The 23,701-nt window shown below is 41.2% G+C and overlaps 1 protein-coding gene across 1 annotated transcript in view; it reads left to right on the top strand.

The window, feature by feature from the left end:
- Nucleotides 1-247: 247 nt before the first annotated feature.
- TTC39A (tetratricopeptide repeat domain 39A) overlaps nucleotides 248-23,701 on the top strand; it is a 41,261-nt gene continuing 17,807 nt past the window's right edge. Inside the window, exons 1-8 of the mRNA XM_065738797.1 lie at nucleotides 248-266; nucleotides 9,674-9,778; nucleotides 16,665-16,796; nucleotides 17,373-17,449; nucleotides 17,941-18,008; nucleotides 20,002-20,066; nucleotides 22,068-22,167; nucleotides 22,795-22,860. Of these exons, the coding sequence (XP_065594869.1) occupies nucleotides 9,714-9,778; nucleotides 16,665-16,796; nucleotides 17,373-17,449; nucleotides 17,941-18,008; nucleotides 20,002-20,066; nucleotides 22,068-22,167; nucleotides 22,795-22,860 (573 nt within the window). The 5' untranslated portion in view covers nucleotides 248-266; nucleotides 9,674-9,713. The remainder of the gene's footprint in view (nucleotides 267-9,673; nucleotides 9,779-16,664; nucleotides 16,797-17,372; nucleotides 17,450-17,940; nucleotides 18,009-20,001; nucleotides 20,067-22,067; nucleotides 22,168-22,794; nucleotides 22,861-23,701) is intronic.

The following is a 23,701-nucleotide window of genomic DNA, read 5'->3' on the forward strand; positions in this document are numbered from 1 at the left end:
GGCGCGGGGCGGGGCGGGGCGGGGCGGGCGCTGCCGCATCCGCTCACCTGTGGGGGCGGGGCCCGGCCCGGCCCTGCCCGAACATGCGCCGAGGTTCCCGGCCGCGCCGCTTCACACTATGCCAGGTGGCTGCGGCGGCCGCGCGCGCCGGGGATCAGCAGCGGGAGGAGCAGCAGCAGCAGCAGCAGCAGCAGCGCCCGCGTCCTTCCCGCAGCCGCTGGATCCCGACGCGGCGCCCCGATGGAGCCCCCCGCGGGCAGCGGCAGGTGCGGGCGGGGGGCGGTGCGGGGCCGGAGCTGCGGGATGGGCGAGCCCCGACCCGACCCGACCCGGCCGCGGGGTGGAGGGCCGGGCGAGCGGGCCCGCGTGGGGCCGTGCCCACAGCGCTTCCCTTCCTCTTTCAGGTGTTCTTTTTTTCCCTCCTTCTCGCGCGTGGGAGGTGTGGATGCCGTACCTGCGCTGCAGTCCTTCGGGAGCTGCGTGCGCGTCCTTCGCTGTGGGTGACGCCGAGTTTTACTTGCGTCCGTTGGCGGCCCCCGCGGTCGAGCGCGGTTAAACGCGGCGGTCCTGCGCTGGAAGGGCAGCGGGGCTCCGTCTGCCCCCGAGCGCTCTCCCCGCGTTTTAATGTTGGAAACAGCGAACATCAGTCTGAGACTTCAAAGGGTCTGCAGAAACCGCGACGGAAAGCATTTCCTGCGTTGCAGGTTGTACAGCCCGTACGGTGGCATTGATTTCTTTTTTGTTGCTGGCACCTGTGTTGACGTCAGTCAGAATTAGCGCGGTGGGCGCAGCAAAATCCCATCTGGTTAACGTGGTACAGGGGGCTGGGCCCTGCTCATGGTCCAGAGCGATGCACGTGTTTGTAGCAGCTTTACAGGACTTCGGTCTGTGGGGAAGGTGGGCCCGGTGTTTGTGTAATGGTGTCGTTGGGAGGCTGCTGTGCTTCCAGGCCTCGCCTTGGTACTGCACAGCAGCAAAGGCTGACAGTCTGCAAGTATATCTGTTGCAAAGTCCTGAATGTGCAGAAGAACGTTGGCGAAGTGTCCCGAAGCAGTTTGTTGGGTGCTGTTACACGAGGCGGTCCGACAGACGGTGCTGGGAGCTCTGTGCTGTGGCCCCGTTGCGTTTCTGCAGCTCCATCTGCTGGAACCGGCGGTCACACAGCAGCACCTCCAGAACTTCAGGCACTCCAAAATACTGAATTGTGGTATATATATCAGGATTTTTGCTAAATAATGGAAGAAATATCAGCGCTTCCTTATTATGCCTCACGTTTTTACTTAAAACTGCACCTTTATTGCCACAGTGAATGATTTAGGAAATGTTTCTGTAGGGCTGAGATGGTGGTTCCTGAGGTCTTGGATATGGTTTGGGAACAGACTGAAGTTATTAGGTTGTGGCTGGAGCACAGGGCTGCTTGGAACTGAGAGCAAGCATAGGGTTTTTGAACAGGAGTGGTGGAAGATGGCCTCTCATTCTGCAGTTCTTCAGCTTTTTGTCTTTGATGCTAAAATTTCAGATGTCTTTTGTGGGAGAACAGTAATGGGAAGATACCTGAGCATGAGAATGGTCATTTGGGTATACTTGAGTGGAGTCTCAAATGCAAATCAGAGTGCAGCTGTGCCATTACTAGTCCACCTCTTTGTCTCAGAGTAGAATTGCCCTGAATTGGTGAAGCCTTATCACTGTGTATGCATCAAAATGTTTATTTCTGCCAGTCCACCTTTCTTGTCAGAAAGGGAAATAATGCTAGGAAGTTCCCAGACTGCTCTGACTCAGAGTTCCGCATCCCCACTTTTTTTTTATTTTTATTTCTTAATCCTCCTGTAACTTTCTAAGTTGATTTTGCACTCTGTGAACTGGGGAGAATAGCTGCATCCTTCCCAAGGCAGTTGTGCCTATGAACAGATGTTCAGAATGGCTTTAGAAGTGCTGAGTGCCAGGAAGCCTTGCTGCTGGTGCTTTTACTGTGTATTGATTCAATTTACAGGTTCAAGAGAATTACAAAGGGGTTATGCTGAAGTGCTGTGCTTCAATTTGTATTTAATTGGAGAGAACGTGGCATTGTTACTGGCCAGGGTGCTGTGAAGTGTGCTGCACGGATAACTTCTTAAAACTGGTCCCATTTATTGGAAGCTCTCAGGGAAAAATACTCTGAAATTTCATGTAAAGCAATAATCAAAGGAGTGGCAACAGTCTCCTGTTTGTCCAAAGTGTTTTGTCATTCCTGTATGTAAGTATATGAGTCTCAAGTACTGCACAGCAATGGAACTGAAACAGAAGCAAGGTTTCTTTTCTTAAGTTGCAATAAAGCAACTGTGACTGAACAGTTCATTTTTTAAATGAGTTGCATATTTCTAATGCAAAAAAGAAACAAATCATCACAGCTCAGAATAAATACTGCAGGAAAATGCCTTTGGGGCTTAAAACGTGTACTTCATCTCTTTTGTGTTTTCCACTACATTGAAATATGAAAGCAGTAACCATGAAGAAGTACAAACCAGGTTGTAAACTGCTGAAGTCAGGTGTGTGGGTAATGTTGGGGACTTTGCAATTGCTCTTTATTCAGATTATTATTGGGAGGTAATGGAGCATCCAACCACTGGTAGAAATTCCCCAGCATCACTCCCTCCCTTCCCTCTGGATCTTATTTCAGTAATACCACAGACCTCTAACCTGATCTTGTACTCCACAGAAAAATAAATGTCACTGATGCTGTCAGACTTGTTGTGATGTACGTGGCAGATGTGAACTTGCATTTTGCAAAATCTTTTTGTTGTGTGTGCTGTGAGCTTAAATGTGCTCAGCACTACTGCTGGAAAGTGGTCCGGTGCAGCTCTTGCTTGTTTCTTTTAATCTGGACAGGATTAGAGTTTTGCAGATTGAGAACAACTGTCAGAAGTATGGGTCAGGCAGAGAGAGAGAAACTGAGACTTGGGCGATTTGGGGAAAAGGACAAATGGGTATTGTAAGGTTGTCTGAAGAACTTAAGACCCTTTAAAAATAAAAGCATGGCGTGATTCACACCTGTACTTGAAAGTGACAGACTGTGTAGCATTAGAATCGATGAAGAGGAGCTGTTAAGTGTTAATGCAGACAGATTTATGATGAAAATTTACTCCTAGTTGCAGTGTTGCTGCATTCTGTAGTGGGTTGAGAACTTGCAGTTTGTCAGACCATATACATATGTACACTTATTTTATAAGCAGTCACAACACCAAACCACCCACTGCTCACGGAAAGGGAGCTGCAGAAAGGACGCACATACTTTTTATTTTCCTGAACAAATCTACCTAAGTGAATTTATTGTGCTGTTTGCCTGCTCAAATACAGGATGAGAGCTGTCAGTGTAATGCAACCCAGATCCTGCTCGCTGCAAGTCAAACAGTGGTGGGACCAAGGGCAGAGCAGGAGTCTGACGACTTGCTGGACTTTGCTCCAATCCCGGACTGCTTGGCCACATCCCATTGTTCTGTGAGCTGTCACTGGAACCTAAGGGCCTCAAGCAGATGATGTTTGCGGCAAAAGCCCGTGACACTGCTGAGACATCAGCAGCTGGCTGCTTCCGGGGCTGAGCTGGCCTCAGAAATAAAGGGCGGCTGTGAGAAGGAGGGGACAGGCTCTTCAACGAGATCTGCTGAGAATAGGACAAAGAGAAATAGTTTCAAAATAGAAGAGAGGCAGTTTAGACAGGCTAGAAGGGATGTGTTTTTTACAGTGAGGGTCTGGAATGGGTTGCCCAGAGAGCTGGTGGATGCCCTGTCCCTGGAAACACCCGAGGTCAGGCTGCTGGGGCTCTGAGCACCTGATGGAGCTGTGGCTGTCCCTCTTAATTGAGGTAGGGTTGGATTAGATTGCCTTTAATGGTCCCTTCCAGCTCCAACCATTCTATAATAAGCTGCGTCACCATCCCTGTGTGGTTTGAAGTACTGACAAAGGTCTGCTAGTATCAGAATTGCATTGGTTTTGTGTTTCTTTACGAAACATTTGGAGAATATTCAAACCTTTCTGATTGCTTTGCTGTTGGTAGGAATGGTGGCATTTCTGCAGCTCCTTAGGGGTGTGTTAGTTGCAAGCCAGAAGTGTGCCTGAGAGCAGAGAATACTGCTGTGTTGCTGCCTTGGCACATAAACCAGGAAGGGATAGAGTAGAATTAATTTTCTTACATACTTATTTGCTTTTGAATTATGAAAAAGTTTCTGTATTGTCTGGAAAGTGAATGGCAACGAATTATTAACCAGAGTTGCATTCTGGTTCTCTCTTTCATGGTAATGAGAGCAGTTCATACAAGATTGTTCCTGATCTGAACAGTTTTGGGTCTGCTGGCAAAACAGAAAAGGGATTCTTCGCAAGTGATGTGCTTTTTGTTTTCTTTGCACGTAGGGATATTTTTCAGTCTTGAGATCAAAACATATGTCACACAGCCTGGCTCTAAATAACCATCCATTTGTTTAGAAAGGAACTGGCAAACTCATAGCAGGGAACGGTGGTGACTGCAGCGTGTCCTGATAACTCCTAAACTCCTCTGTGACTGGCCAGCATCACGAGAAGTAAAATGCTGTAGGTTTAATAACTTCTGTAATCAGGGGGGATCTGTTTGAAGGCATGCAATGGGACAGACCCCTGAATACCAGTAAGCCACGTTGTGTTTGTATGTTGGAGGTGCTTGAAATCAGGTGGGGTTTATTAAGAACCAAGACTGTGACCTTAGAGATATGCTCTGGGTGCTCCTCAGGTCTGTGGGTGGTTAAAGCTTTAGCACAGGTGCAGCCAGAGCAGCACAATGTCTGTAGGGAGCCAGCTGCATGGCTTCATTACTGCTTCCTCTTTGGAAGAAAAGCAGCAGCTCTGGGCATTTTTCTGATCTCTGTTCAGTTCCATTTCACACTGCATAAAGAGACTGTTCAAGAATTCATTATATATATATTTTCACTACACTGCTAGGAGTGCTCCCTAAATGTAAAGGCAATGCTGGAAGTTATCTTTGTGTTTGTAGCAAGCTCTCTTCTTCTCTCAGAGGTGAAAGTGGGCTGACAAATACCTTTGCTATTGACACAAGTACTTTGAAATAAGAGAAGCGTTTTGGTGCAATCCTGTCCTTTCTGCCAGTACAAGGAGAGTTTGTGCTGCCTTAAAATAGCTTATAATTGGCATTGTCTTGTAAAAAGGGAAACTGTTAGAGAGAAATCCCTTGCTACAAAGGGGCTAATGAAAGCCAAAATATCACATCTTCCACGTTGTTAAATATAAAATGAAAATAAGAGCAAATACTTGGCAATTACTTAACGGGAACCTTCTGAGCTCAATTTTTTAGCCCTGCAGATGTGCTCTCCTTCCCGTCCACGTTGAAGGCTGTATGCTGAGCAGCCTCTGCTCTGCTCAGAAATATGTTCTGCTAGAAGAGCAGCTGCACATACAGGAGAGCTACTGCCAGAACCTAGGCTGGTATTCGCTACAGTGGCTTCACTCTTGTTCTTCAGTAAGATTGAAAGCATTGCTCTTGATTACTGAGCACAGTTGCACTGGTACTATGCAAGGCCCTGAGGCAGAAGGACCCTGGTATGATTACAGAGATTTGAGATTTATAGGTAAAAGTTTTAGACGTACCTTTTTTTGCAGAGTTCTCATAAATACGGAGTTTGAAGGAGTCAGTGGTTCACCATTTTGCAGAATACAACACTTGAGATTCTTTTTATTAAAGAAATCCTTAAAACCAGTAAGTGTATGTGTGCTCCACACTCGTAGTGTGAAATCAGTCAGTATCGTGCACACAGTGAAATAAAACCTATGCAGAAATATTTTAAGCTCTCTCTTCAGAAATAAATATGTAGAAACCCCCTTCCCCATTTTGACCGTGAAAACCATTTTGATTCTTGTGCTTTTGAACAGGCTTTACTTTTCATTAATATTCAGGAATTTAATTTTACTTAGTGTGCTTATGTATTTTGTTCTGTGTTGCTGTTAGCATAAAGAGGATTTGATGTTTAAGCAAAAAGAGTGTTGCCTGGGATACCCTGAGTCATTGCCCTTCTGATGGGGGCGCGCTGGGGTCAGGAGCTCAGGTCTCACATTAAGCCACAGGATGTGCTGGCCTTTGTGAAACACCCAGCAGTGGTCCTTAGGGCAGAGAACGATGGTGTTTCATAAATAATAAAACCACAGTGAGAACCATGTGATTGTCCTCACAAGACCTGCAGCCAAAAAATCAAGAAATAGAAAGAAGCTTCTAAAACCAAGAGGAAAAGAACCCAAACTTGGAAATATTCATGATCTTAGTTTAGTTTTCTTTAGTTGAAAGAAAATGTGGGGGAAGAGAGGTTGTCTGAGCTGTAATTGTTACCAGACGAGTGGTGCTCAAAGGAAAGCTGCCAACTCAAGTCTTAGAGAACTTGGCAGGAGCAGCACAGCCCTCAACGCACACAGCTTTGGAGACAGATTTTGGAGATACAGTACCAGTTAGACATCAGGTAAACTAGTGTGATGATGAACAGCCTGTCCAGAGTAGCTCATTATCATGGGACAGAATTATGGGTTATCATGGGACAGACACATGGGTTAATTGTGAGTTGTAATTACTAATTATTTCCAACTGGGGGGGGGGGGAAGGGATAATGTCTTATCTCCGGCAAGCAGCCTAGGTACACACTGTTGTTAGGAGCTTGTAATGCAATCATTACAGGGGCAGCCTGTGGCTCTGTCAGGGTAATTTTAATACCAAGTGCAGCTTTTCCTGTACAGGGTGTCATAAAAACAGCAAGAGATTTCACCAGGTATGGTAACGTCTTCCAAATATCTTCCCGAAATGATCCTTTACTCGTTTGGCATTTTTGGGTCCTCCTCTAGTTGCTGATATCTTTATTGGTGATACTGCTTTGTGTAACCTAGCTAGGAGAAAACTTTTACCATTAGACTGTGTGCTCTTGGCAAAAGTTAGCTCATTATTGATCAGCTTCTGCAGTGCAGCTGCCTGGATGAGGGGTTATAGCTCTTGGTGATCACAGCTGGTGCCATTATGTACAGGGGCAGTGGTGCTGATGTGTTAGCAAAGTAGTTTGGGAGCATGCACTGTTTTATTTTGGAAATAGCCAGATGAGCTCACATCACTGATTCAGTTGTTAGTGCCAACCTGTTTCCCTTTGCCATTAAAGAGGTTTATACAAAGACCTCAACATCTCCCAAACTCCCAGGGCCCTGGGAACCACACTGCAGCTGGGCAGTGTGTTCAGGCCTGGGCTGCGGGGTCATTTGCTGGGACAAAGCACTCTCACCTGTCTGCTTCTCACTTTGAAGGCAATTAGTGCCTCGACTCCTTGCATTTCAGCTGGCCTCGTTTGACTCCTCATTCAGGTTTGCTTCTGATGCAACGTGCAGTAATTCGGTTGGTTTGGGTCTGTAATTAGCAGGTTGTTTGACTTCTGCCTTGGTGCTGAATGAAGTAGCTGCTATAGTACTAACTTCAGCCAGGTCTGTAGCTCCTCTGCCGGTGCCTCCCAGGTCCTGGCTCCCGGGCTGTGGGAGTGCTGTGACGCTGTGCCTGCAGCAGCGATGCTCACGCTGTCCCCGGCTGTGCTGGGGATGCAGGCAGCGCCCGGGCTCACTGCACTGGGCACGGATGGCCATGTCGGGGCACACTGCAGCGCTGATGGAAAGGTAAGGGGCAGGGCATGGTGTTTTCCGTGTGGATTAGAGGCAGTTCTGATCTTACAGCCAAAAGCAGGAGGGAATCTGCATCCTGCCGAAGCATGACTAATCACTTTGATACAATGCTCAGCATTTCTAGTTTTCAGTCTGTCTTTTTGTCCTGTTGTTGACAGCAGTGAGTGATCGTTCGTGGCTTTTACGTAAGGTGTGTGTCTTAGTTCTGGTCATAAGCCATTTACTTAGGAGCTACGTGAAATCTCTGGTTTCCTTGGAGCATTAGGGAAGCATGCAACTCATGCTATTGCTGCTGCTGAGGGTGGCACCATGCTAATAATTCTTATTCCTGAGACAAATGTATTTTATTTGTGCCTTGAACTTCAGCATATTTTTTAATCATCTTTCTGTTTTATTATTTATCTGATTTATCATCTTTCTGTTTTAAAAGGACGATTTTGAAAAGGTTTACTTGTATTGAACGGGTTTTGATTTATAATCCTGCATGGAGATAAACAGAACAAAACAAAACCAGATAAAATGCTACTAGTCCTAATATTTTAAAGCAGAAGAAAGTGTGTTTTACGTGCTGCTAAATGATTGTTTCAGGGCTTAAGAAGGCACATAGGAACCATAATACACACAGGCAATAGTTAACAAAGTTATGGTAAGTCAGGCTCAAAAAAGACTCAGGGAACCAGGCTGGCATGATACTGCATGTTGCATGAGGTGGTGCCAAGGCTGGGTTAATCTGTGTTTGCAGACACTTGGAGGGTCTCCTGCATGCAGGATTTGCAGTGTATCTCAAGTGGTGGCAGCAGCCACTATACACAGTGTCGTGTGATGTCTCTTCAAATCTACACACCTGGTTTTCATATGTGTAGTAATGGTCTTTCTTCTTTGCAGTCATTATTAAAGTCAAAACCAGAACACAGCTGCAGTGGTTATTGCTGATGCTATCTGTACAGTGCTGCTCTATCATTTTTCCTGAAGATGATACCAGGGCTTTACTGTCTGTTTCTCCTTTCAGCAGGCTGTGTTTTGCCATTTTTTAAGACTGTAACAGTTCCCGTGACAAGATAGTTCCCGTCACTTAGAGCTGTTTCAGTCAGAAATCCAATGAGGATTTTTTCTGTATTTTGTTGGGGCAATTTTTTGAACAAACTTAGATGTGACATACTAATGCTGTTTATCTCTTTGATCATGAGATGCAGATGTTTCAGCTATCCTGACACTGACCAGGTTACTTTAACTTTGTTAGTGTAAGGCCTAATTGGTTTCTCCTGCAGATTTGTCCAGCAGTTCTGATGGGGAGGAACTTGGGCCCAAACGTTTTCAGCTGGTCTGTGTTATCCCATTGCCAGTAACCCACAGACCAGCTGAGAGCCCTCGTTGGAAGGTCAGGCTGACATCAGAGTGTTGTGAAAGAGAGAAGTACAGTCAGGCTACAAAGATAATCTTCTGTCTTGGAGATGCAGCAGCAGATTTGTGTCGGAGTGCAGCATCACTTCTGAGGGACAGTGATGTTCCCAGGAGTATGCACAGTGTGAGACTTTAACCAACCTGTGAGTCTGCAGGAGTCTGCTGGTCAGGAACCAAGCTGAGCATGAACTGAGTTACAGCAGCAGTTGATGGAACAGTCCTGTGTGGTTTGGCATCATCTCACACTTATGCTAGCAGCAATCATAAAGTAATGAACCTGCAGTGTTTATGAGGCTCACACCCAGTATTCCTGCTAAGTGAGCTCATCAAAATGCCCTGCTCCCACCTGGTACTGCTGCTTGCACAGGTTCTTATTTACAGCACATGTGGTGCCTTTTATCCTCAGGACGCAGAAAACCTGAATTGCTTTTCACCTGTTCCAGAGCAGGAGTTCAGATAAGAGACAAAAATAAATAAATAAAAAGCACTCATAATTTGCAATCATTAGGAGTGGACTGGGAGTAAGACTAGTGCGAATGGGAAGTTGAAATATACAAGTATTGCACTGCTGGAAGGAGAACAGATGTGCTGAGTTTATTTTCTCTTCTTCTGGCAGGTCACCAGCATCAGACCTCAACGTGGCACTGCATGAATGCATGGCAGCTCTGGATTTATTTCTCAGCAACAAGTTCTCAGATGCTTTGGCTTCTTTACAAGCCAAGTAAGTTGGCTACTTTTACCCATTCTTGTTCATTTATTTTCTGCTTCACCATCTCTCATAAGAATTAACTAGATAGCTAGTTCTCTCATCAGTCATTGGTAAGACTGTGTGGTTTTGGTTCAGAAGGGGAGGGTAAATAATATATTAAGTTTTGGGGAAGCCAGAATAAGTACTTCATGCTTGGTTGAGTAAATAACATAATTGATCAAAGGTAACTACAGTCAGTTCTGAATTGCTATCCAAAGAAGTAACTCTTTTGCTGTTGCACAGGATATGAGATTTTTTTCTCCTAGAAAAGTAAAATCAATCTTCTGATGTTTTTTCTCTTTCCCATATTTCCTTGTATACAGTGAGATTTAGTAGTTTTATGTCAGCAACTGATAATAAATTGTCAGGCTTAGGGCATGTTATTCCAGGTTTCAGTGCATATATGTGTTTGCTTTGTGGCATGATTATTGTTTTCTTTAATACTTCACCACTTGCAGAAACTTTCTCAAGGTTTATTTTACAACTTGGTGTTGTACTCATGTGTCCTAATTACAATGTTCCCCACCTGCAGGCAGTGATACCCAAAACTCCTAGAAGTTATTTCATCTTGCCACTTTTTCTGATTAATTTTTCATACCCTCCTGAAGTTACACGTGCTCTTAGCTTGTTAAGTCTATGGTTAATTTGTTGTTTTTTTCCCCCTCAGTTTGCTCCATTTATTTTTTTTATCCATCAGCAAATTATGTTGTGCCTGCTTTCAGGTCACTGGAATATCCGGTAAAATTCATAGATAAGAGAGGTTTTCTCTTTTGCCACCTCAGCTTGCCATTTCCTTTATCCTTAACTACATGACTTCAGAGGTGTTTGGAGATATCAGTGGTCTGATGAATCATGTAATCAGAGCTCTGGGTGTTCACATGCAGTGAAAGGACATGCAAACACTTTTCAGTAAACATCATGGCTCTTGATGTGTACATTTGCTCAGACCTTTATGAGACTTCAGATATCCTCAGTGGCAGCAGGAGTAGCAGATTGCATCAGCTTCCTTTCTACCCAGTTATCCTTTTACTCACCTCATTCATCCATAAGTATAGCAGTCAGTGTTCTGCATCTCCTTCACTTCCTCTTTCCGTGTCCTCCCCAGGTTGTGACTGCTCAGGCAGGAGCCACCTGAGGTCGGGAGTCTGCTTGAAATCCATCAGGGTTTAGTGAATGTTGTATATCTGCTTTGCTTTGCTGAGGCATTCAGCTCAGTCTTTGATACCAGAATCTATGGTTTTCCAATGAAGTACACTCAGACGTTCATGGTACATTGTAGGCTCAAGTGTATCACTAGAATTGGATTTATTTGCAGCAGTGTTTGCTGTGCTTATGTATCATCAGAAGATACTATTAAAATGGTAAGAAGAGTGGCTGTTATGTTAAATTCTGGTACTGAAGCCCCTGTGCCTGTCTGGAAATGTTTATTCAGTGCCTAGTGTAAAATGGGAAGATACTTAATTGAAAGGAGGATTCAGTCCACTGCAAAAGCTAGTGAGGCTGTGTTGTTTTTTGTGAATCTGTTTTCTTGTATTGCATGTGGTCTCCATCCAGCTTTTGTAGGGCCCTGCAGAAGATGTTTCATGAGCTGCCATTCTGGTTTTGTACCTGAGTGCGTTGCATATTGCAAAACAATTTTGAAACTGGTTTTCCACATTAGCCTGTTGTTGTGAGGAAGCCTTATTCCTGTTGTCCTTTGGCAGCAAGGGAAATGCAGACTTCCAGTGTTTGCAAGTGTGATATAGAAACAGGATGCTAAATTCCCTGCAGATTATACCCATCATGAACACACTCCATCTCTTCAGGGAATGACTAGAGATGTAAAATGGGCACGTGGTAATGCTGAGTGTTTTCTCTGGGAGTCATCCATTCCTCACTGTTGCCTTTTAGTGTGCTGAGATTCAAAATTGGTTTTCACAGTCCATAAACATTCTATCTTTGTTTAAAGAAATACTTCTCAGTTTCTGTGTGCTGGATTTTGCAGCTTTACCAGTTATGTTGTAGGACATATTCTGCTCTGTATTACATTATTGTATATTCACTAAACTACTCCCATTTGTCTTCCACAATGAGTGTATTTCCAACTGATTTGTACCATGTGTAACTGAGAGCAGATATTGGCAATGTATGAGAGTTAAAATTAGCAGATCTTTCTTAGCAGCTTAAAAAGAAATAGCTAAGGATATTGTCTAGACTTCTTGAGATAAAGCTCCTTTTTCCTGTTAGGAAAATAATATCCTCCATAAAGATGATATTTTGTTTCATAAAAAATTTAATCTGGTGGTTTTGCTTCATAGCACAGAACATTTTGTATCCTGAAATGGTTTTAGAAAAGAGTCTTAGAGTCATTTTTCTTTCTTAATGAAGTCACCATACAACAGTGGACTCCAGTTCTTTTCAGCGCTAAGTTTAATTACTTTAATCTCTTATATGGAATATTGATAGTAAGTCTAAGAAGTCTGAGGAAATCCTTAAACTCAGTCACTAAGCACAGCATTTACAGTCCAGTCACTGGGGTGGGTACACGTGTGTTCCTCCTCAACCTCAAGGTACAGCAGATCAATTAAAAGCTGACTAGATTTTTAGCTCTCACTTAGTTGAAAATATTTAATCATTGCTGAAAGAGTTGATGAAGTCAAGATTTCTCATTCCTTTTCATGAAACAAATGGTCAATATCTTAACTATTATCCTAAAGGAAAGAGTGCCATAGTCACCTGATAGTTTGCTGCTATCAGATCACTTGGGATAAGTGTTAAAAATGAAGGAAAATTCATGACACAGTAATCTGGATCATTGGTTAAGCTTCCACACATCTGTCTTGCTGCCTTTATATTAGATATATGAGAGCGATTCATTCTGGGCTGTAGATTTTATTCAGGAAATAGATTCCAAAAGCCTTTGGTGATGTTAGTGTAATGTTGATCCTAGAATGACTGCATCCGAAAGCTGAGTTAAATCTTTTCATATATGAATATGTCAGATGGGTATGATGACATTCTGCTTTATTGGTTACTGTTATTGGAACAGTGGAGTTCCCTGGTATGTATTTACTATCACTGGAATTTTTAGAAATCTTGAGTTGTAATATTAAATGCTATCTGGAATATTCTGAGTTTTAAAAAGCTTGAGGAGGTTATTAAGGTTTTAATAGAAACTTTTTGTAATGACTGTTGAGTGGTGAAATGTTATTGTACTGTAGAACAAAACCAACTATGAAGTTATTCATTGGGTCAGAGAAGGTTTCTCAGAACTATCTAACCAAGAAGGTCTGTGATGGTCAAACTTAACAGTGCAAGAGTAAGGGGAAGAACATGGAGGTAGACTGAAGATCTAGACTGTGTTTGGATTAAGACAGTGCAACTCCATGGAAAGCTCGGGTTAGCTGTTTACAGTAAAGAATGTCAAGAACATGAAGGTCATTATTTCCACTTTTTTAATGATGGGAGTCAAGAGAAACACAACTTTCTATTTATTGCTGCCAAAACCTGACTTGATTGTCTCACCTCCTAGCTGAAAATACTTACTAGAATCCATATTGTATAGAACAGTTTATTTCAAAAAGAATGGGGTTTACTCTTGTTAAATTATAACATTTTGGTTTAGACCAGATTTAAACCATTTCTCTGGCATGTGCTGACTGAGGAACCAGACTGGTGGTTGATTAAAATGGTCTTTTTGAGTTGTAGACTGTGGGGAATTTTAATAGGTAAGAAGTTTTTATTGGAAGATGTCCAGCTGTCCGAAATGGAGGTGTCCTATGGAAGCCCACTCAGCACTCTAGTGGGTTGTTCGGACTTCTCGTGGTATTTCTGGGCAGAGAATAGAAAACTTTTTAGTCCCTGTGTCCCCAAATCCTCCTGAGGCAGCTTGGTTTTGAATGCTGATCCTTCATTCTTGGATATGCCTTGATGAACAGACTCTTTCTCAGTCCTCGTTGTTGAATTTGTTTCACTTGATACAGGTGTTTTAATACTAAATCAGCATACAAAGTTGACTCTGGGCTTTCTATAAGCTGGTGATGTGTGTCCTACCATTAAGTTACTGTTAAAGAATCTCCAAAAGGATTTTAGGCTTTGTGTTTCTCACACAAAAGATTGGCCTTGACTCAATTCTGAGGTTAAAACATGCCAAGCTTCTAGGCTTTCACACTTCAGCTAGAGAGGAGAGCTGTCAGTGTCTTCACGTAGGTGCTTGTTTTTAAGTGGGAATAGGTTATCTCCAGCAGGTCTTGAGGAAGGGCAGTGCTACAAAGATGATAATTATTGTACCACAGCTGGAGAACAGACATGTGGCATAACTCTGTAAATGCCTTAAGATAATGCTTATAATCCTCTTATTCAGACATGTGATGCCAACTACTTGGGTAAGTCGTTAATCAGAGTATTAGTTTATGTCATAAAGACTTGTTAACTCCAGTAATATCCCGAGGAAGAATCAAAATGTCCTGCTGAGGAACTGAAAGCAAAAAAAAAAAAAAAAAAAGCTGTTACATGGACAAATTTGAAATGAAACATAAAGTGGAAGTCCTAAAGCAAAATATAGCTGCTGATCTCAGTTGTTCATGTAGTGTTAAGTATATATAGTTGGTTACAGACAGTTGCACTGATGTCTTATCTCCCAGCTACAGGAAAAATAAAAGGCTTAGGTTTTGATGCTGGTAGATACCAATTGACTAACGATAAACATTATCTTACATTAAACTTCTGTAAAACATTATAACCAAAATAGATGAAGCTATTGATTAGGGCAGGATTGATTTGGCATCAGAAGCAAATTGCTGGAGAGGGAAATCCCTCTTCACTGTTGTTTATTTGAAAAATATGAATTTTCCTTTCAGAACAGTGGATTTAACATCTATCTGCTTTGATTCTGACAGCAAATTTCTGAAATTTTGGAAGAGGTCTATTTTAGTGCCTTCCCTGTGTTTTGAATTTGAAAGGGTTTTATTTTAATTAATCTGAGGCGAATTGTGTTTATCTGTGCCAGCTGAGGCTGATGAGTAATAAAATGAATAGGAACACTTCATAGGTGTGCATGTTATCTTTTGTTCTTTTTTTTTCCACTTTACATTGTCAGTCTACTGTAAGAATCTCAGTGCAGGAGGCTGAGACAGAGCTGTCCTGACTCCCTGAAATTTTAAACCAGTTTCTCTATTGTTGGTCTCTTCTCCTGTTTCACTCTGGAGATGATATGGATGTTGGGGGCTCATGATGCTTATAGCAGTATGTTGCTCAAAATGGCTTTTGTGCTAGATTGCCTTAGAGGTTGGTTAGAGCAGGTTGTTATGTATCCTGTGGGTGTAACATGTGCAGCTATGAGTTAAGGATGGTCAGAAAATGCTGATTTTGCATGGTTTAAAGATGTGTGCTGCAAATTTCTTCAGTACAGACAGCATGCTCTGTGCCACGTGCACTGGAAAAAGGGAGCCCTCTGGCATCGTGATGGAGGTTGGCAAGGGAGCTACCAGGTGTCTGTGTAAATGCTGTCTGTGCCAGTGCTAGGTATAATTTTAATCCCTAAATCTGAAAACATACGTGATCCAGACTTGCCTTGTATATATAGTTGCTGGGATTTCTCTTGGATCTTTTCATTGCGTGTTGACACTTGAGCAGGTTTTCTTGGCTTTGGAAAACATAACCAAACCTCAGGGACTCTTGAGGACACTTTAGGGTGTTTCACTCCAGTCAGCCAAAGAATGAATGTGTAAGAGTGTATGAGGAGTTGGAAAGCTTAAAGTGATTCAGATCACTTCACTGAGTTATTCAATCACTGACAAATGCAGGGTTATCTTAAATTACCCTTAAGATTATCTTTCAGTGCAATCCAGATATCTAAACCCAGAGAAGAAAGCAAGTGAATAGAGATGTCTTAAAAGCTTAGTAATAGACGACTATCTGATCCATTCTAAAAGTGTAAACAACTGAAATAACAAATGTAGCTCATTAGCAGTGTTTGAGCCATGGAATTTGTCATGAGTGAATTAGGTAGGTCCACAGAGAGCACCTATTACAGGAATTCATCTGAGCTTTCCCTTCAACCTGCTTCCCAAGATGTCTTTGTTGGACATCTACACCTGAAGATGCTTGTATTCATTTTCCGATGGTTATAACATGGTTACGAACTAAATGCTGTAAATGTGTGCAGTGTATGAACCCTTTCTGACAGAGGAATGGTGCTGGCAATGTCTGCAGATTACAATTACTTTTATTCCTTGCATTCCTGCCATATGTTTTTGGTTTTCTGTGGAAGAGACACCATCTGAATCTCACAGAGTAATATCTAAATTGCACAGTTCAAGGTAAAGTTGATATAGCCAGGAGAGGAGGAAGAAGCCGTTGTGTTTGATTTAGGCTGGAATCCTTCTAGTAGGAAAATCTATTTGAAGAGGATGCTACTTTGGCCAGGGTTATAGTATTGTGTTACTTATCTCCTTGAGTCTTTGCTGTGTAACTATCTCGAAATAGAATGATGTCTGGATTTCTGCCATGTATTGTTTAGTTCATTTAGGTAATGTATTAAAGAGGAAAAAAAAAAGTGATTGTTTCCCCTGAATGGTTAGCCATGTGGTTAATTCCTGTACTTTAGGTACATTAAGTACCTATCTTTGGCTCAGAATTGGAACATCTCAGCATAGTGATTGAAACTGGAGCTGTAGACATGATCTCCTGTACAAATTAGGATCTTTTATAATTTCTTGGTTATGTTAGCTGTTGGTATGCCCTTTGTGTCTGATTTCTATTTTGTGTAGGCCTAGTTCCCATCAGACTGACATATACGCTTCTGGAGTTCGATTTCTATTTGTTTTTTAAAGTAATAGAAACAAAGCAACTCTGCTTTGAATCCTGTGTTCTCTTGCAGAACAAAAGACAGTATGTATCATGCACTGACTTATGCCACCATATTGGAAATGCAAGCTATGATGACATTTGATCCTCAGGACATAATGAATGCAGGAAATACAATGAAAGAAGCTCAAGCCACCTGTCAAAAGTAAGTGTGGGGCGATTCAGTCACTGAAGCTGGAAGTTGACATCAAGAGGCCATCTAGTCCACCCTCCTGCTCAAAGAAGCCTCAATTATGAGGTCAGACCACATACTTCAGTGTTTTCAGCAGTCTGAAATATTTTGTGTACCACAATATCTGATTTTTTTTGTCAATTAATTTTATGTCAGTCAGTTTTTTGTCCTATCCATTGTACTGATTCTGCAGTGTCTGGAGGCTATTTACCATTTATAGATGCTACAGAATACTTCCATTTTGATGGTTTTGCTGTAAACAGCTGTCTTTGCAGCAATGTACACATGCATGCAAAATGATTCAAAAAGTCTCCTGATCCTTTCCACCATCAAGATGGGTTTCTGTGCAGAAAGGATAAAAGGCAGATCTCAAGTGGATCATATTGGCAAAAAATTTTACATGGAATATTCTCAGATTTGCATATATAGTGAGATGACAGTGGGTTGGTGAACAGTAGAGATATTTTAGAGACTGTAAAGATAGCCAGCCCAAAGATATGGTTCTCATGTTCCTTTGTGTTCAGAATGACCAAACTGACTTTTCTGCAGATTTAGGAAGAAGTCTACAGTAGCTGATTCCATCAACAACCTTGTGCATAGACAAAGCCTCGAAAACTTTACTGAAGGTAACATTATCTCTAATTTGCCTCTTGTTTGCTTTACTGGAATTAGAATTGTATAGAGTTGGCAATCTGCAAGAACACATTAGGTGAACAACTCACCGGTAAAACTGATGACTTATCAGCAATTACTGGATTGATGTTTTGGCAATTATGTCACCACGTCTGAAGCTGCTGACTGTTCTTTGTTGGCTATTGACTTAGTATTTCCAAAAATTACTACATAAGGAAATTCTTAGAAGTCTGTGGTTCTAGGTCCAAGAGTTTCTGGAAGTACTCATGCATAGAAATTTTGCAGAAATTTCCCTGCCCTTTTATTGCTTGGAGTTGCTTTGGTAGTGTAGAACTGAAACAGTGCAGCCAATTTTGAAATGATTTTTCTCAGTTTGAGATTTTTGGTCTAAGTTTTATTTAATGGTCTTTATTAATGGTCTAAGTCTTGTTTAATTGTTTTTCATCTGATTGATTTGGTTTTCTTCCATTCCATGTGACGTTAGAGGAAATCCATGCAGAAATTTGCTATGCCGAATGTTTACTTCAAAGAGCAGCACTCACATTTCTCCAGGTATGGCTTCATGCATAGCTCATGTGCAAAACAAATACCATACACATTCCCTTTGGTGAATTGAATGCATTGTAGATGACTGTCATTCGACCTGATGGTGTAAGACTTTTTCATCTGGATTATTTTGTCTTTATTTCCGTATTCTTCCTTCTTGGCATGAGTAGCTTCTAGTACTGGGGACAGTTCAAGTGATGTCTGATGCTGTGGCAGAAATGTTTTTCAGAACTTATATTATGTAAGAAAAGAATATTTAATGTCTCTTGGTTTTAAGCACTGCTTTCTCACTTTTCTATTTTTAAAACTTCTTATAAATATATGAGAAATTACAGCGTAGGAAAATAATTTCCAGTTATCTTCTGCATGATAAAGACTGGTTTATTTGCTTCCTCTTCTATTCTGTGCTCAATTTTTTATGAGCACAGGAAGTGGTTTTAAAAAATTAAAGGTGCTTCATTCCAGCAGCTACTGCAATCTGTTAGTTTTGATGCTTGATGTAAATGACCAAACCCAGTTGAAAATACATAGAAATTAGTATCAGGATTTTGAGACAGAGGCTGGACTATTCTTGTGCTGGTTATCTCTGTTGCTGGTATCTTGAGTATTCTGAAATTAAATGTTTTAAAATCGTCTTTTGTCTTTTCATTTTCCATTCAAAGGAAAATATTTTCCTCTGAATAGGAAGAGAAAGGTATATAACTGAGAATATATGGTTTGTTATGCTCAAGTCCTCCCTAACTAGTAATACAGTTTGTTCTACAGAACAAAGAAAAACAGGTTGACATCTTTGTGTGATTATTTTGATTGCATGTTATTGGGATTCAAGTCCCTGGGAATGTGTCATCAGGAATTGCATGTTTGCTTATGGTGCTTTAGCTTCTGTCCTCATCTGTCGCTCTTGACAACCCTTCTTAAGGACAGCTGTCAAAGACAGGTCTGTGATGATGCTGCAGTCTGCAGAAGTAAGCTCCTACCCTTTATTTCAGGACATTAGGCTTCTGACACTAATTTGTAATTCAGTATCTTCTAGAGTTTGCTTTTGGTAGGTTTGATAAGATTGAGTTATTTTCCTGACTGGCACAAAGGTGGAAAACCAGGCTCTGTCTTTGTTTAAATACTAATGAGCATGAATGGTGCCCATTTTCTTGTCAATAACAGTAAAACATTCATCTGATCTATGCTCTTTTCTCCTAATATATGCTCTCTTTTCTGCAGTGTGTTGTACAGTCTCTCAAAATACAGTCACAGAAAAAAATCATTTGCTAAAACACATGTAGCCTTTTTGTCTCAGAGTAACAGCAGATATTAAAACAAACCAGAATGACAGATTAGATGCGTTTAATAGAGCATGAAACTACCACCAGGTATTTCTGAAACTAAAGATTTCTCTCTTTGGGATACAGCTGTTGACTAAAGGTCCCTCAGAAACTTTCCTGTAATTTCTCAGTTCATTATAGCTAGTAAAGTACCATGCTACCATACAAGTATGGGGTTCAAAGATACTCAATTCAGACCAGAAAGAACATATCCTGTATAACTTTACTTACCCTGATTCCTTTTTTAGGATATGAAACTGTATTCTGTAGACTCCCGAGGACAGGCAGTTATTTGTGTTTGGTGCTGAGCCAGGAAACATTCAGATCTTAACTGTGCTGAAGGACAAATGAAAGCTATTTTTTTGAAACAGACATGAGTTCATGTACTGTAGAAGCCATTCATTATCTCCCTGTGCTCATTATGGAAGTTCAAATGGTCCAGAGGTCATGGGGGCTCTACTGATCACAGGAGGTATCAAAGTTAAGTATATGTATATCTAAACGGAGTACAGGTATTTAAATATAGAAAGGAAGCCGTAAATCCACATATTGTTTCTTAGTGAATTACTGTGTATGTGTGTAATGATGGTTATGTTCAGGGCACGTGTTCATCTCCAGAAGACAAAAGCTGTTTATAATGCTTAAAAATTTGTATTGCTTGTGTGCTTCCTTTCTAACAGGATGAGAATATGGTAAGCTTCATCAAAGGAGGCATCAAAGTCAGAAACAGTTACCAAACATACAGGTATGTTAGAGTGAAAATAAAATTAAGTGTACTCTTCAAGTATGAAGTCCAATTCTTTATTTCGCAAATAAATTAGTGGTGCATTTATTCCAGCCTTTATTATGGGCCTTGTATCTAGAGCCTCTCTTGGCCCACCCACATTGCTTCTTTACAAAATGAAAGGCAGTGATATTATGGTTTATTTGGATTACAAATTTGCATTAGATGGACAGGGAATAGGAATAAAAAAATAAGTAAGGTAGCGAACCCTTTCCTTGTTCTCTCCGAAGGTTTGTCTACTTCAGGTGAGATGGGCATGAAGCAGACCATCAGGCATATGAAATAACATATCTTCATTGTTCTAGCTGCAGCTCTTTTTGAAACATTGAAAATCAGTAGGTGAAGTGCAAGTAATTCCATTTAAAAGGCATGAAACAAAAAAATTAAGAGAAAATAAACTGAAGAGCTTGCAGTGGAAAATATAAATGACTTCAAAGGAAAGTCAAACAAATTTACAGGAAATAGGCTTATCAGGGGGTAATTAGCATAGAACAGATGCAGTCCCTCCACGTCACAAAGTCCCTGAACAGGCAATTCCTAGAGGATGCTTTCCCAAGCATATGTCATTGTCTGCGTGAAATATTAGGTTAGCTGAACCTTTAATCTGGTTAAATATGGCAGTTGTACTCTGAAGAGAAGGTGCGTGCTGTTAAAAATGATAAGCAGGGTTGCTTATCTGAACTCTCAGTATGTCCATTACTTTGTGTCTAGAAGCTAAAAACATCTGTGCAAGCATATTCGTGTTCAGGAAGTAATGGAGAGCTCTTTTTAAAATGTGCAAAGTGTTTTGAAGTGCAGTAGTAAATTCTGAAAAGGTGCATTAAAACGTGTGCCATGGGAAGCATGCTCAATTCTGCCTCAATAAATTAAGAACAGTTTTAGTATATGTGAAAAGCAAGGTGCTATAAATCTAGTAGGACTTAGGTTGCCTCCTTCAAAAGAATGATAAAAGCAACTTGCCCATTACTAGAACATATCTTAACAGGGCAGGTTTTTACGTGAGATTGGCAGTTTTAGTACTTTTGATGTGGCATGAAATAATTACTTGCAGCCCTGATGAGAGTGTGGTGCAGAAGGTTACAGAGAAAATGATGAAATGAGACTTTATTTGCATTGATTGATTGATATTTATCACAGTGTAATTGGTGGTATTAAAAAGCCAGCTTTCCTTTCACTGCTGCCAGCAGAACAGCAGCAGAAGCCCTGGCAGAGATGCTAGGCGGAAATGTTGCAAAGATACGATTTTTAAAACTCTTTCAGGGAGGAAAATTTACCATATGCTCTAAAAAAGATGGAATAAAATACAATAATTTAGAAGGAAACATCTGTAAGTGCATGGAAAGTATGAGAAAGCTTTTGTGGTAGTACCGGCTAGATGAATAATTAAAAAGGTGAAAGCAAAATATGCATCCTATTTTGTTTTATTTTAGGACTTTTTAATTTGTACTCAGAAAAGCCAGAAAAGTTTGTGTGTGTACCAGACACACAATAACATCCAGTCAGGTTCTCCAGAAGGATGCTGAAAGGGAGAAAGGTGACAGTGTCCATTTGCGTGGGCTGGAGGTGACCAAATGCAGGTCCATGGTAAAAGCTGTAATTGCAACAGTCCTATATCCATTAGCAACAGTCAGCAGATAAAACCTGGACAGCCTGAAGTGTGTGGCTGCCATTGAAGTGGTGTGTTTTTGTTTTTTTCCTCCAGTAATAAACAAAATGAACTAAAATTATATTGTGATAAACACATGGCTGTGGAGAGCTAGGGGACAAAACAGCTTCGGATCTGGTTGGATTATACAGGGAAGCAAAAGGATACTACAGAACTGAGAGCTATGACAATTAGAAAAACAAGAATTTCTGATAACCACACCACTGAAAATATATATTGTAATTTTCCTATATTTAACACGATGTTCTTTTTATTGAACATGCACAACATGAGAAAACAATCTTTTGCTTTTTCAGAGAGCTGGATAGTCTTATACAGTCTCCACATTATGTTAAAGGAGAGAACCACCTTCATTTTGAGGGAGGTGTAAAGCTTGGAGTTGGGGCCTTTAATTTGGTATGTACCAGCAGTTCTTCTTTTGAGCTGAAGGTTTGCAAATTGGAAATGCTGATAACTTGTCTACAGGTATTTATCAGTGTTACTGGTGGTGTGGTTGAAGGCCACTGATCGCTGCTGTTGTTTGCATTCTGACCTGAAAACAAGGAGTCAGATGGTGGGTGGATCTTGGTGGATCAGAGGCATTGACCCGGGGTGGTAAAGGGTGCTGTGGTTGTTGAGGTGATGGACTGCAGAAAGTGCCGGGTGCTTCCCTCAGCTTGCCTTAAGCTGTGTGAGAGTCTGGCACAAGCCCCAGTACTGGGTTTACTGCACAAAGAGCAAATATGTACTGTGAGGTACACACCCAGTATTTCTGAAACTTCCCAGAAGTGCTGCAGTTCCTGAGCATGTGCTGTGTGAACATCTTTCTGACAGGGAATCCTTGAGTCAAATGGCTATTTGTGTTTAAATTATATACAAAAAACAGCAAGTGTATAAATTTACCCAGGAAATCCTCAGATATATAAAGATGGTTTTAGTGATTGTTATTGACTATTTATTACGTTTGGAAAAGTGGTATGAGGCAACCTGTAGCTGAGATGCAAAAAGTCTGCTACCGTGTATCTTGTGGTTATTTTTCTGTAGACATTGTCCATGTTTCCTGCACGAATTCTGAGATTATTGGAGTTTGTTGGATTTTCTGGAAACAAGGTAAGGTTGAATAAGTGTTGTTGGTATATTTCCCTCACTTCTAAGTTTAAAAAAAATAAATTCTCTTCTTTTTCACATTAGTTGTAACTGAAACACACTGATGGCTGTCACAGCATGTACATTGCTGGCACTGAGAGAGTAACACTTGAAGCTCCTGTATGACACCCAGTCTGAAAAGAAAAAAAACAATTTCTTTTCTGATACTTTCCCCCCCCCTCCCCGTGTCTTTAATGATCTTCAAAGCACCTACATTCTCATTGCCTAAAGAGTTGTGAGTGCTATTTTGCTCAGAGAGTAACAGGTCTGACCTGTGTTGTTTGTACATGCAGACTAGCCAGTTTAGCAATGAAGCACCAGTAAACTTACATGAACTGCAGTAATTCTGCACAGGGCAAGTGGACAGAAAGTGATACTCCCTCTGTATTGGCTTTTTGTGGATCATTGTTTCAAAAGAGGATATTAAATTATGGAAATTACTTATTTTATCTTGGCTTCAGTACCTTGTACCTGCATTAGTCTCTCATTACACTACCACAGTGTGAGATTGATTCAGAGTTGTTTTCCTATATTAAGAAAACATTAAGGTTCACTTAGCCTAAATGACTGGTTAAATTTATGAAATAAATGTTAAGCTAAATGTTTGGTATCTCTCAAATACAGCAAAAGCCGTGTAAACAAATGCAAACTCAACTATTCTATTACAAAACTTTCTATTTAATAAACAAGTTTAAAGGAAAAGGAGGGCTCCTTGATCAGAGCTGTACCCTTAGGTGACATGTGGGTGAGTGTCATTGCTCTTTGATTAGTTTATAGTAAGGATCTTAGATCTGGAAATAAAACA

The sequence above is a fragment of the Cyrtonyx montezumae genome, unplaced genomic scaffold, assembly GCF_038088225.1.
Source record: "Cyrtonyx montezumae isolate F1298 unplaced genomic scaffold, pur_monq_1.0 scaffold_1, whole genome shotgun sequence".
NCBI classification, from domain to species: Eukaryota; Metazoa; Chordata; class Aves; order Galliformes; family Odontophoridae; genus Cyrtonyx; species Cyrtonyx montezumae.